Raw genomic sequence first — 12,593 nt, 5'->3', positions numbered from 1 at the left:
AGGACCATTCAGGGCCAAGGCAATCAGATCCTTCACTGTTACTAACTGTGAAATTTGTCTTCTCCTGTGGAGCACTGGAAACCAGATCATGGCAAGAAAATAATGCTTCTGTGCAACGATTTCTAAACAAAAGAAAAGTAGCAACGAGAAGGGAATACTCATTTGAAAAAGTTCAGCAGCAAACCAGACGTAGTGACCTATCTTTAACCTACAGACAGATGAGAGGAGTTACACTCTGATGAAAACAAAAAAGGATTGGTCCATGTTGAAACATAATAATCTCAATAAAACTATTAGCAACCTCAGACCAGTTTTTATCTCCCCATTTTTATACGCAAACTACATTCAGCCCTAGTTCCCAAAGCTCTTCAACGTTCATAATGCACGTGAAGTCACACTCAACCGTTTTGTGAAAGATTTCTAAAGATCTTAAAGATGTTAAAAAAATTATATGAATTTTCTCATTCTACATATGACAGAGTGCTTGTACGCAACAGGCAGGGGGGAATGGACACAGATCTGCATATAGAGAAAGAAGGGAGCTTTTGTGGCTTCACTAGATTTCTGTAAGAGGACTTTCACCAGAAATCTTCCTCACACTAGAAAATTTGGTGAAGCAACTTACTAACCTAGTTTATATAACAAAATGTTTTTGATTTTAATGCAACAGCATCAGTATAAACCTACTTTCATTCATAAAATGCACACTACAACAACATTTTTAAGGTTCTTTCAGCACATTTACTGTATTTAGCCCAAGCCTGAATCAGACTTGTGTCATGTTTTCTGTACTATAGTATCATTAAGAGACAGTGTTTTCAAAAAATCCTACTTTATAATAACTGAAACTACCAGGTAGGTGCATTTTCACAGCTAGAGAAGCACTTTAGCAGTATCATCTGTGTTGCCAAGGCGCTAAAGAAAGCTACAGAGAAAAGAGCACTTTTTACTTGTTAACCTGCATCCTAGGCTTTTTAATGTAACTGGGTTATTCTAACCAGGCAGAGTATAAATGTAGAAGACAGCATACTTGTCTTTATGAGTATAACTGCATCTACACTCGAAAATTTACTGGCGCTACTGCACTGGTCATAAATCAAATATGATTGTATCTTTACTACCAGGATTAAAACTACAGAAACTTGCAGAGTAGGCCAAGCATCACTTTTATTGTGGAAAGATACAGCGGCCTAAGCCCATCTGCATCACTAAACTGGGTCCATTTTATGCTTTTACCAGTAGAATGTTATTATTAACAAAAAAGAAATCTTTAGCTAGCACTGGCAATTAAGACACATCTTTCCTTACGCTGACTAACTGTAAATTCGCTGCATTGCCTTACATAAGAACAGTGATACTGGAGCCAGACAAAAGGTCTATTTAGCCCAAAATAGCCACTCTAAAAGTAGATGAAAGATTTATCCCATATATTAAAAAAATGGATGAAGCTATCTACTACTGTGAATTCATTTATCTCTATTTATACTTTTGGTTTGCTCATTAACCTATGCCAGTTAGTTTCACAATTATGTTCACACGAGAAACAGTCTCCTTTCTCTTATGTCTGCAACCTGACAATTGTATTGCATGTTCTCCATTTCTTGTTTTTGAAAAACTGTGAATTATCACTCCCAATTTATTGTCTTCATATCACTCATATAACAGCCATCTCCCTGTCAAAAAACCCACCCTAGACTACCTCTCTCCTCCTATCAACGTAATTTTTTATCTCCTACCTTCTTTGTTGTCCTTCCTATCACATAGGTAGTTCTGTAATTATCTGCAAGATGGAACGATCAGACCTGTATATACTATATAAATGTGAATATCTGACTGATTGATATAATGACTTCATAACAGCTTCCATTCTGTCCTTCATTATTTTTTTATAATTCCTAAATTTTTGTCATTTTCATTCTGATGAGCATTAAGTCTTAAAGGAATATTTGAAGGATACTTCAGGATCTGTGCGATCTAGTAAATCTGACATTTTTGCCTAAATGAGACTTTTGGAAAGAAACATACCTCTTTTTATACACATACATAAAGGATAGTCTATATACGTATAGGACCTGTCCTGCCAGCCTGGCAAACTTAAAATAATCAGTAAATATATATTATCTACATTTAAGCAACACATACATTAATTTAAACAAAATAAATTAGTCTACTGAAACTATTTAAGTTTGCTGTATTTGGGGATAGAGAGAGTTCCGTTTTAAACGTGCAGTTCCATGTTAATGTAACGCTTACGATCACATCTTATGCTTCAGGACTTCAGCTACTCAGCTGTGAAATAATCTTTTTTTCCCTTAATATGACTCCTTTGGACCATAGCTGCAAAAGGCATATCAAGCAGAATGAGTCAGAGCCCCTCAGTGATATGAAGAATTCACTTAAGAGCCTGCCTGTTGTCTCCTGACTTACCTATTCTTTGTATCTACAGCATAAGTGTTGAGATTTTTGGAAGAGTGAAATATTTTTTTGTAATTGAAAACTTCAAGGCTTATTATAAGAGTTTTTCATGACATTTAGTAGCAAGGAGTGGTCTCAGGCACTCCCATAAAACCCAGATTCTTCAGAAAAGTATTTTTAAGCAGAAGAGTAATTTGAATGCTTTCAGCTGCTTTCTCTCTCACTGTATTCCACAGGAAGCACTGTGGATCAACAATTCTGTCTGGAGCTTCCACTTCCTCTGCATATACCAGTGCTAGGCTTGTGCCCTGTGCTGGGACTACACGGCTAACACAGAGCAACTGCCGCTTGCAATTTCCTCTCAATGTGCTTGAGAACAGAATGTTCTGTTTCTCCCTAACCGGGGCAGAGGCACGAATCCTTCGTAAAAAATCTCAAGATATATCTTGAAGCAGGAGAGAGGAAAAAGGGAGAGGAGGAAAAAGAGTCAGAACTGAATATGATATTGGTCAGCACTAACGCTGCACATCACTCAGATTTTACCAGAGGAACATTAAGTAGGTAATAGAAACTGTAATGTCAAAGAAAGAAAAATTTTAGGTCTTTTCCTTCATAGCATCCAGCACTTTGGAGTGGCTTATAGAGGCACTTACAACATCAGACATACAACTTTATCTCTTACTTCTCATAAAACTGGACTTTACTGCTAGTTGTCTTTTTAAAGGACAGAACTATGTAAGACACTTTCAGTCGAGAATCTTGCCACTGAAAAAACACTGTCCTCAAAACATCGTTGTTTATAGCTACTGCTCTCTTGAGGCATTCAATGTCTGGAACCATGCAGAGCATCCCTCATCTCTGATCTTAAGGTAGAAGTCAGCTGGAACCAATGTCTTTTATAAAGAAACATCATCAACAACTTGCCCTCATTTATAATTGCAATAAGCTATGAGTTATTTTCTTGAGTCACTCTGTCAGTAAGTGTCTTCTTTTTTTCATGACAATTTTGCAATTTGAAATGCAGAATTCTAAGGTATTAGGATCAATAAAAGCTTCCTTTCGATGAGGTCAAAACCACTTTCCTTCCTTATTGAAAGCATGTCCTTTATTTCTTTCCAAAACTGCTTAAAAACATAGGCCTTTCAGAGGCAAGATATGATTGCTAGTGCTCCATCCCTCAGGCAGAAAATAGTATTAATTAGTCTTTTTTTAGTAGCAGCAATAATGATGGGATTGTGTCCATGATCGTTGCAAATTCCAGCAGTGGACTTCTCCACATAAATACACACTTTGCTATTCATTTCATCTAGCCCTAGTAGAAATAACCACAGAACAGGAGCATAAAGGTTAACCTCATGTGATAAAAGATGCTACTAAGATGCCAGTGAGGTGATCTCTCTGCTTATGCTGATCAGCACTCCAAAATGCAGCTCTTGCAAGGAATCTCCATGAGCAATAATTTGGACTAACAGTCAATTAGAGCCCCAAGAGCTCATTCTAGACTAAAACCCTCTCCAAGCCTTCTTTCTTTGCATAACAGCAGAAGGTATTGCAGGATTGCTTTCAAAGGTGCTGTGCTGCTGTGCCCAGGATTATGTTTGCTTTTTTTAACTAAAGTAAAAAGCAGATGGAGACCTAGAGACTGAAGCTGCTAAGACAAGATCTGTAAGCCTGACAACCACATGGGGTGAGCTGCATATATCAAGAAAGTCATCTTTCACCGAAGGCATCTGTGTTAACTTCTGTCCCATATAAAGCACTAGAGATTATTTTTGTTATATGGCCTCCAAGCTTCATGTCCCACCTCGTAAGTACACCTTCACAAAGCTTTGGATTTCATACTGCTGAGAAAACCCTGATCTCCCATCAGGATTCAGTTGTGAAAAATGGAAACTGGGAGAACATCCCCTTCTTTCTCTAAGCTGCTGGTGTTTCCTATAGGTGTATCCTGTACCAATATCACTGTTCTGATTGACATGAACGTATTGTAAATGCTAAGAACAGACATCAAGAACATTATGGCAAGAAGCTGTGGACAAATCACATTTTAAATCAGATGCCAATAGTCTATGGCTAAAGTAAAGAGGAAGAGGAGAACACAGGAAAAAAATCTTCTATTCATTCCAGTGACCCTAATTACACCTACAGTTATAAAACAGAAAATGCTTTCAGAATTATAGGATGACAAGCAAGTGAGGATTAACAGCAAAGACTGCAAGCTGTGTTATTCTGTCTCACTCAAGTTCTTTCTTATCAGCCTATCTATAATTGTTGATCCTTCAATGCTCTTTTTAATTTCCATACATTGCAGAGAGATAGGTAAGGCTCATGAACCAAATTCCCAGGTACATGAACAACGATTAATGGAATATGTACGGAGACAAGAACTGCAAGATCCTCTGCCTGTCCTTCCTAGACTGCTTCATGATAAATAATTACCTTTGTAAGATTTCAAAGATGACAGCATTAAAGGAGTGCACACGTCTGGACCGTAACTGGAGAGAGCTATGTTTTAATAAAAGATCAGAATCGTCTTCTCTCTGCTGATATCATTTTGGTAGAGACCATGTTATAGAAAGATAGATGGATAGTCAAGCCAGTGCTTAATTTTTTACAGTCAAAATTCTTTACAATTAAAAACAAACCATTTTTATATTTGAAACATAGTTCTGAACATTTTTCTGTGCACTTTTTGTTGCCAATGTAATTATTTTTGTTAAGAGTGTGATTACTGGTATAGTTAAGACAATATTATCTGTAAAGGCACATTTATTGCTATGAGGGAAGTAAGCTAAGACCAGTATAAGCACATTTCTAATATAACAGTTATAGGAAATCCCGAGCATTGGAGGAACTGTGGGCCTGTGCAAAAGCAGTGGCCTTTTAGGTTGTCTGCAGCAGAAAAGTTTAATGTTGGGCCATGGGAAGGAGAGTTAGCTGTGACCACACCCCTCCACCTCCGGGCAGACACACATACACAGGATAATTTCATCAGCAGTTCATTGGATTTTCTTCTATTGTCCTGAGAAAGCCAATAAAAATAATCTGCTTGTAAAATTAAATATCTTTATAAGTACTTTAATTTGAAAATGTTTTTCATGATAGGCAGCTTGATATAAAGAAAATCTTTGGGACTGGATATATTTAGATACATAGAAGTGCGAGTAGACTTTTGATCACACTTCAGTTCCTGCCAGCTGGAAATACAGAACATCAAAATGTGAAGCAGTGTTAAAACTCAGTGCAACTCAGTATATGAAATCTCAATGATTACATACTGCTCTTCTTCTTACATCGTCTCATTGCAAATTTTATGTAAAGTTTTATGAAGATACTGCAGTAAGTGAACCCATATTATAATTGAACCTGACACGACATGTCAGAATGGGGCTAGATGTCACACTACAAATGCTATCAACAAGATTGATCTGATGATACTGAAATCAGATAAGATGTAAGGAGCTGCCCAAACTAACTCTAAACATTACCTTCACTCTCCTTGATGAAGTGATACAGTCAGAGCAACAACTCAAACAATTAAATGTGTATCAGCTGAAATGATAAATAGGTGCTGTCAAAGTCCCACAAGAAAAATTCTTAAATTAAAAATTTACCTGATAACATAAGTCCTAAAGGGTATAATGTGCTGCATGACAGCAGGGATGTGTAGCCATATTCTGATCTATAATGCAAAAACATAAATAGATAAAAATTTCATTAATGACATTTAATGAGAATGGTAAAAAAATGAAATATTGCTTCTACATTTGCACGTGCAACCCCACTTCAAAAAAAGGCTTTGTTGTTGGTTTTTCATTCAGCTTCAATTCTTTCAACTTCTTAATTTTCTAATTTTCAAAACTGTTATCTGAAGAATGCTTCTGTGACTTATAAACAGGAGTTGCATCTTTTCTTCTAGTCAATTGGAAAATACAAACTTCATATAAACAGTATCATACTGCCCAAATATCTCATTTTTTAATTTTCTGTAGTTTCTTCAGTAGGAAAAACTGCTACTCAGTCTTGTGGGGTTTCTTTTTCCTTCTTCTTTTAAAGTTCTTTTAAAGAAAACGATCCTGCTCTTTCTGTTCCGTGCAAATCTCTCCTAAATCAAGTAAAATTATTTGACTTGGATTAATGTTTTGCTTCTTAGTGCTTACATATCCTATAAAATAAAATTATGTTTATAACCAGTGATTAAGCACAGTTTTTTTACTTCTATATTTGCATTCCCATATTTACCATTCTGCCTTTACCACCTTTGCAAAACTGTATGCAGGAAGAAAACGTACGCAGAGGAAAAAAAACCCTGAAACAGCTATTTAGCACCGCTGTGAGGAAAAGAGGACCAACCAAACTACTTACACAGGCAAAGTTAGAAGTTCCATCTGCATTTCAAAAAGGAATGCTGAGCCTGTTAAACCTGTTACAGAAAGACAACTACGTGCCAGGTAAGGGATCTCGCACAGATGAAACATTAGCAGCTGTTACTACTACCCACATAATTTTAATCATGTGCACACACAAATCTTGTGAATAGCTAACACCACCAGTCACACAAAGCTGTCATGTCAATTTACATCTCCATGTTTATTCTTGAAAGAATGTTTAAACCTTGTAACTGATGCAATACATTCTGGCTAAGCACCAAATTCTCACCAGGATTTTGGAAAATTCTGTACGCAGAAAATCTAAATTCTCTTTCTTGCCAGGAGAGAAAAATATTAGGCTGTAGTAAAACTCTATCACCGGCATTTATTTTAAACATTTCCGGAATTAGCCAAATAACTTTTGGAGTCAGTTCTGAAAAAAATCTTTTCAGACTCACTTTTTACAATGCAACTAACACTACACAGTAACAATACTAACCTACTTTGCAAGACAAACCAGCCAAATCTTCACATTGCAAAAAAGACCACATTTGGAATAAGTTTCCGAATCCAACTGGCAGTTTCAAGAAGAAAAAAATGCTAACATCCCAAAGATAGAAAGTGTAACTAGAAGACGCTTGTTCTAGAAACAGGAATTAAATAACATTTTGACAAGGAATTGTAAGGATGACAAAGACACTATTGTATTTACACAATTTGATTTTTAACACGATGTACTCTTTTGCATATGCAGTATGAAACACAAAAGCAAATATATTTCTTTGTGAAGTAAGAGTAGGAAATGTTTTTATAATTTTGTTTTTATAGCTTTCATTGTTCATAGTAATTTTCACTCTGTATTAAATCAAACTTGTAAAGCCATTTCATTCATCTGTGTACTTGCATTACATACAACCTTCATTCGTCTAATTGAATTAATGGATAATTTCACATGTTATAAATGAAAATGTAATTTTCATCATGAACTCAAATATAAATATACTAAATTACTTAAATGAAATGACATAGAATAACATATATAAAATTACATGAGCAGCTGCGTGGTGCTTAATTACCGGCTGGGGTTAAACCATGACAATAACATATAAAATTACATTTTAAATCCACAACTTTCATCATACTTTTTTTTTGCTCCCACCTGCTTATAAGACAAAGTATTTACTGCATCTGTTCTGTTCTCAAGCTTTTTTCACTTTTTAAATTATTTGCTCTTTATCATTGGTAGTTCATTTCCAAAAGGCAATGCATCTCAACAGTTTTTATTTCTGACTTAAGTTTTGAAGTTTCATACAGGAAAATTAACCCAATATTTTGGAAACCATCAGCATTATTTCAATTAATTAATCTCTACTGAGAGGGCAGTTATTCCTCCATAGCATCCACAAAACTGGAATGAAGTAATGACAGGCTGTTTCAGTGAGGTTTAAACTCTGCACAGAACAAGCTGTCGGTCACTGATTTCTCTGTGTCTGCTAGTTTTTTAAGGAGACCAACACAATATCAGGTAGTTAGACTGAGCAAATACCACAGAATATGAAATGTGGGAAGAATAGAGGAACCAAGTATCTAACTAAAAAAACAGTAAAGAAATATCCTGAGAAGGAACAGTAAGTCCTACCACAATAGAGGTTGCTAAGAAAGCATCTTGCAGAGCCATGAGCTACAGAAAAAGACAGAGTGCCAACTAGCCAACTCTCTGAGTGAAGTAAATTGCATTATATTACATTTGCTGGCATTATTATTACAAACATAAGCTTGTCTGACAAAGACATTTACTCAAATGAGATTTGCTGGATAAAAAAATTCAAGGAAACATCTTTTCAATAATTTTAGTGTCTTCTATTAAAAGGAGACACTAGTAATCACAAACAAGTAGCTGAGTTCCCTGCAGACTTTACTAATTTGTGGTAGTGGTCTTCTCTTACACGCACCTGTAGAGCACACATAATGGGATATTCACCTTCCTTTGTGGAACAGAGCAAATGCTTTCCACACCACTCTGCAGCCTTGTCTGCTAAAAGCTGAATGTTACTGGCTTTCAGCAAATTATTTCTTTGACTCCAATTTCAGCCATTCTACTTCCTGGAGCTTACTACTAAGCCTAACTTTTTAATGAGAAATTGATTGGTTCATCCACACTACAATCTTTCTGAAAACATTTTTGAAAAATTTAAGGTAGTAGCTAAACAACTCATTCATCTCACAGACTTCAAAATAAATTCCAGCATGGATATTTCTAGGAGTTTTTACAATAACGGCCACTGTCAAGAGTTAGTACAACTGCGAAAATGTATTTAAGAGTTACTACACACAATGGTTCTGGCTTTACACGTTGTGAACCAGTTACAGTTGACGTTGCAGAGCTGTTCACTTGAGCTATTATCAACCGGGTCATTCATAAATCTCACACTATCTATAAATCCCATAAACTCAAATGCATTGGGATAAAACCAAGTCAGATTAACAGAGTTCTTACTGAGACCACCAACGTTTTGTTCACAAAACCCACAGTTTTGTGAACACTTCTTTTTGTTTTATTGGACTTTGGTATTTCATTTCACAATCAGAAACATTTATTAAATTATTTATAATTACCTAACTTATATGAATAACACAGTGAGATGATACGAAAAGAAACAGAGAAAGAGAAACATTACGTCAAAATTAGAAGCTTATGGACTTATAGAGGTAGAGAAATTTATTTTTTTTTTTAATATCAGCAAGGTAAAATGTATTTTATCAAAAAAATTAGCTGCCTCATTTGGAACTAATAAACATGGCATTTGAAAGTCAGAAGCACTGCTGACAAGTACACTGAGTGACACCAAAATGCAGAAAGTGGATGAATAAAGCACATTACACATAAAACATTTTCCTGTACCTTCCTGTAGTGAACTGACAGATAAAATCTAAAGATAAATTTTTTTAAAAAACAGTTTTCCTCTAACTCACACAGATTTGCCAGCAAAGCCAGACAGAGTTCAGAAGAAGGATTCCAGTTGAAAGGTAAAAGATACAATGCTGGAAGAGGTTGTAGAAACAGTACTTCTGTTGGTTATGGTTTGGGATGAATTTCATTTTATCTGGCAGGTTTAGCCATAGCATTCATCTAAAATAGCTGCGAGAGACCGCTAAATGTATTACCTACTAGAACGGAAGATAAATGCAAAGTTGCTAAGTAATTATCTGAAAGGAGAAACTTTGCTGAGAAGTATCTTGGGTTAGGGCACATCACTTAGAATAAAGAAAATAAACAATTTACGTGGAGAAAAACAAAGACTTCAAAAAAGGCAGATGCAGTTTATAAACGTACACTGGTATGGGATATCTAGGAAATGGGATTTGCAGTCAGAATGCTTGTTGAAAAAAATGCTGGTGTCATAGGGAGCTGCCACTCATTGTTCAGAACAGTTTTGCCCATTTTCACAGAAAATAAAATAAAAATAGACATGCAAAAATGTTTGGTTCCATGACCGAAATTTACTTCTAAACCAGAATAGCCTACAAGACCATACACTTTCAGCAGATGGTTTGATGAAGACTGCAGGCTGTGCTGACAACAGCTAGAGATGAAGAACTCATCAGATTATCACTTGAAAGCTCACCAGATCATATAGAAAGGGCCAGAAGATAACATATCTCCACAATTTAACACACAGAGGTCCTGCAACACTCGTCCTATGCAAGCTTACAAGAACGGAACATATCACGGCCTTCGTAATTTGTTCTCTGACCTACAAGTTAAGAACCTTTACATTAAAAGGATCAGGAGTGAGTGATATAGATCACCAACACTAGCTTCATTTCAGTCACTGGTTGCCTCTATGCAAACATATTCCAATACTTATTTAGAAAATCATCCTGGCTGGTCAGTAACAGCAACAAGGAAGGAGGGAAGATGTGTGGAAGGAAGGATCTGATTTTAAGTATTTCAAATTGCAACCAATGTCAAAACTACGTTAAACTCACTTCATACAAGGTATAGCAAACTACTGTTTTCCTTTTCATCCGTCTGTAACATCCACAAGACAAGTCATGACTTCACATTCTCACACTGCACTAAGTCTTCACATGTCTTTCCTCAGAGACTGGTTTTTATTTCTATCGCCAATCTCCTTCAAATCTCCACTAAAATCAATTCGTAATTCTGCTAGTAAAAAATCACTATTATTTCAAAATGGAGAAATGATGAAGGGTACGTATTCTAAAGCTAAATGAAAATAAAAGATAGTTACCTCCATGCTGCAAATGTGTATAATGATACAAAATCACAGGAAATTGAGAAGAAAAGAAATCCATAGGCTTTTCCTTTGTGCCTCATAGGAAATAGGTAGAAAGTTAATAAAGCCTGAAGAAGCTTAAAACATTTCCATGACACAATTTCAGGGACAGAAATGACCTCTGACGATGTTCTTATAAGTATTTTCTGGGGCAGTTATAATCTTCATATCTAGATATAAACTGGCAAAACTACTTGTGTGCTTACAGGAGACATATAGGGTTTGGATGACGAAATGCTCAGTGGACCAGCAAACATCACATTCCTAACAAGGAAAATTTTAGTGTTTTTCTCCCTCCCTGGTCCTACAGAATTTTCCAAACTTCAGTCCTTCTACTTTTTGTGTTTAACATTAAAGAATTTAAAGAGCATACTTACATTAGATACCACTGTGATAAATGCATGTGCTATAAGAAATGGCAGTGTCTCAGGGGTTCCATATTCGAAACAATCCTTCATGAGGGAAAGGCCATTTTTTCCACAAAACAGACAAACATAACGAAGCAAGTGCAATGGTACTTCTACATCCTAGAAATATGTAAAAAAAAAAAAAAAATTTGAACAATCGATACTAGATCCATTCACACATATGGGAAATTCAAAAGCTACATTAGTATAACAGAAATCTATACAGAGGAGCAAACATGGCTACTTTAAGTTTCTAGGAAATGTGCACCTATTTAGAAATGGACAACTTACATTCATATCACAGAACGCCCCTAATATATTGCTTTCTTGAGCAGAAATATCCTGTTTAAAAAGAAAAAAATAAAATTAACTGAAGCAATAAAAATACATTTATAGAACAAAAACAACTGACCCTTAACAGATATTACAGTCAACTAACAGAAAAATATAAAATGCTAATTTAGAAGACTTTGCTCCACTTTTACATTGCAAAACATAGTTTTCCAGTTCACCATTTTACCTTTTTAAGATGTACTTATAAGCACACAAATAGACACATAGGATGACATTTCAGCAGTGGCTCTCAATAACTGGATTAACAGGTCATTCTTCAATCCCACTCCCCTTCCGATCACCAATTTTTTTCAACAGGAATACTGCAAAGGGGATAGTCTGGCACACTAGCTGCACACCAGCCTGAGAATTACAGAACGAACCAGTCTAGGTGTTTTTGAATGCAATTTTTGCATAAAGATGAGACATATATCCAAACATCTGAATTTAGATGAAACGTAGGATGTTCTACAATCCTACAGTTAATGACTTAAGGGGCTAAACTGTGGAATTATTCATTCCCATCAGAACATTAAAATTCTTTAACTTCAACTACTATACTCTTGTACATATAACAAAACACATCATATAAAATAAGTGTCTTTATAGGACTAAGCTAAATAAAGAGAGGGAAGGAATTGTGTCACCCTATCAATCTGTTAGCTATCTGCTGCAACAAGAAATCTATTTTCCAGTAGTACTAAACTGAAAAGGGTTTGGAAAAATAGCTTTTCTTTTTAATGTTCACAACATCCACTTGTTGGCAG

General features: G+C 35.6%; 1 protein-coding gene across 13 annotated transcripts in view; it reads right to left on the bottom strand.

Annotated features, from left to right (window-relative positions):
* The window catches only part of USP34 (ubiquitin specific peptidase 34), a 133,724-nt gene that overhangs the window by 92,871 nt on the left and 28,260 nt on the right, over positions 1-12,593 (bottom strand). For 12 of the 13 annotated variants that reach the window (XM_075749836.1, XM_075749837.1, XM_075749832.1 and 9 more), the window contains 3 exons: positions 11,785-11,835; positions 11,464-11,613; positions 6,030-6,097 (listed from right to left, as the gene is read on the bottom strand). In XM_075749836.1, the coding sequence (XP_075605951.1) occupies positions 6,030-6,097; positions 11,464-11,613; positions 11,785-11,835 (269 nt within the window). Of the gene's footprint in view, positions 1-6,029; positions 6,098-11,463; positions 11,614-11,784; positions 11,836-12,593 lie in introns of those variants that run through there. The other variant, XM_075749843.1, reaches the window with a different exon arrangement.

The sequence above is a fragment of the Balearica regulorum genome, chromosome 3 (assembly GCF_011004875.1).
Source record: "Balearica regulorum gibbericeps isolate bBalReg1 chromosome 3, bBalReg1.pri, whole genome shotgun sequence".
Classification (NCBI taxonomy): Eukaryota; Metazoa; Chordata; class Aves; order Gruiformes; family Gruidae; genus Balearica; species Balearica regulorum.
Note: the sequence above shows the minus strand (reverse complement) of the source record. Positions and strands in the feature narration are given on the sequence as shown.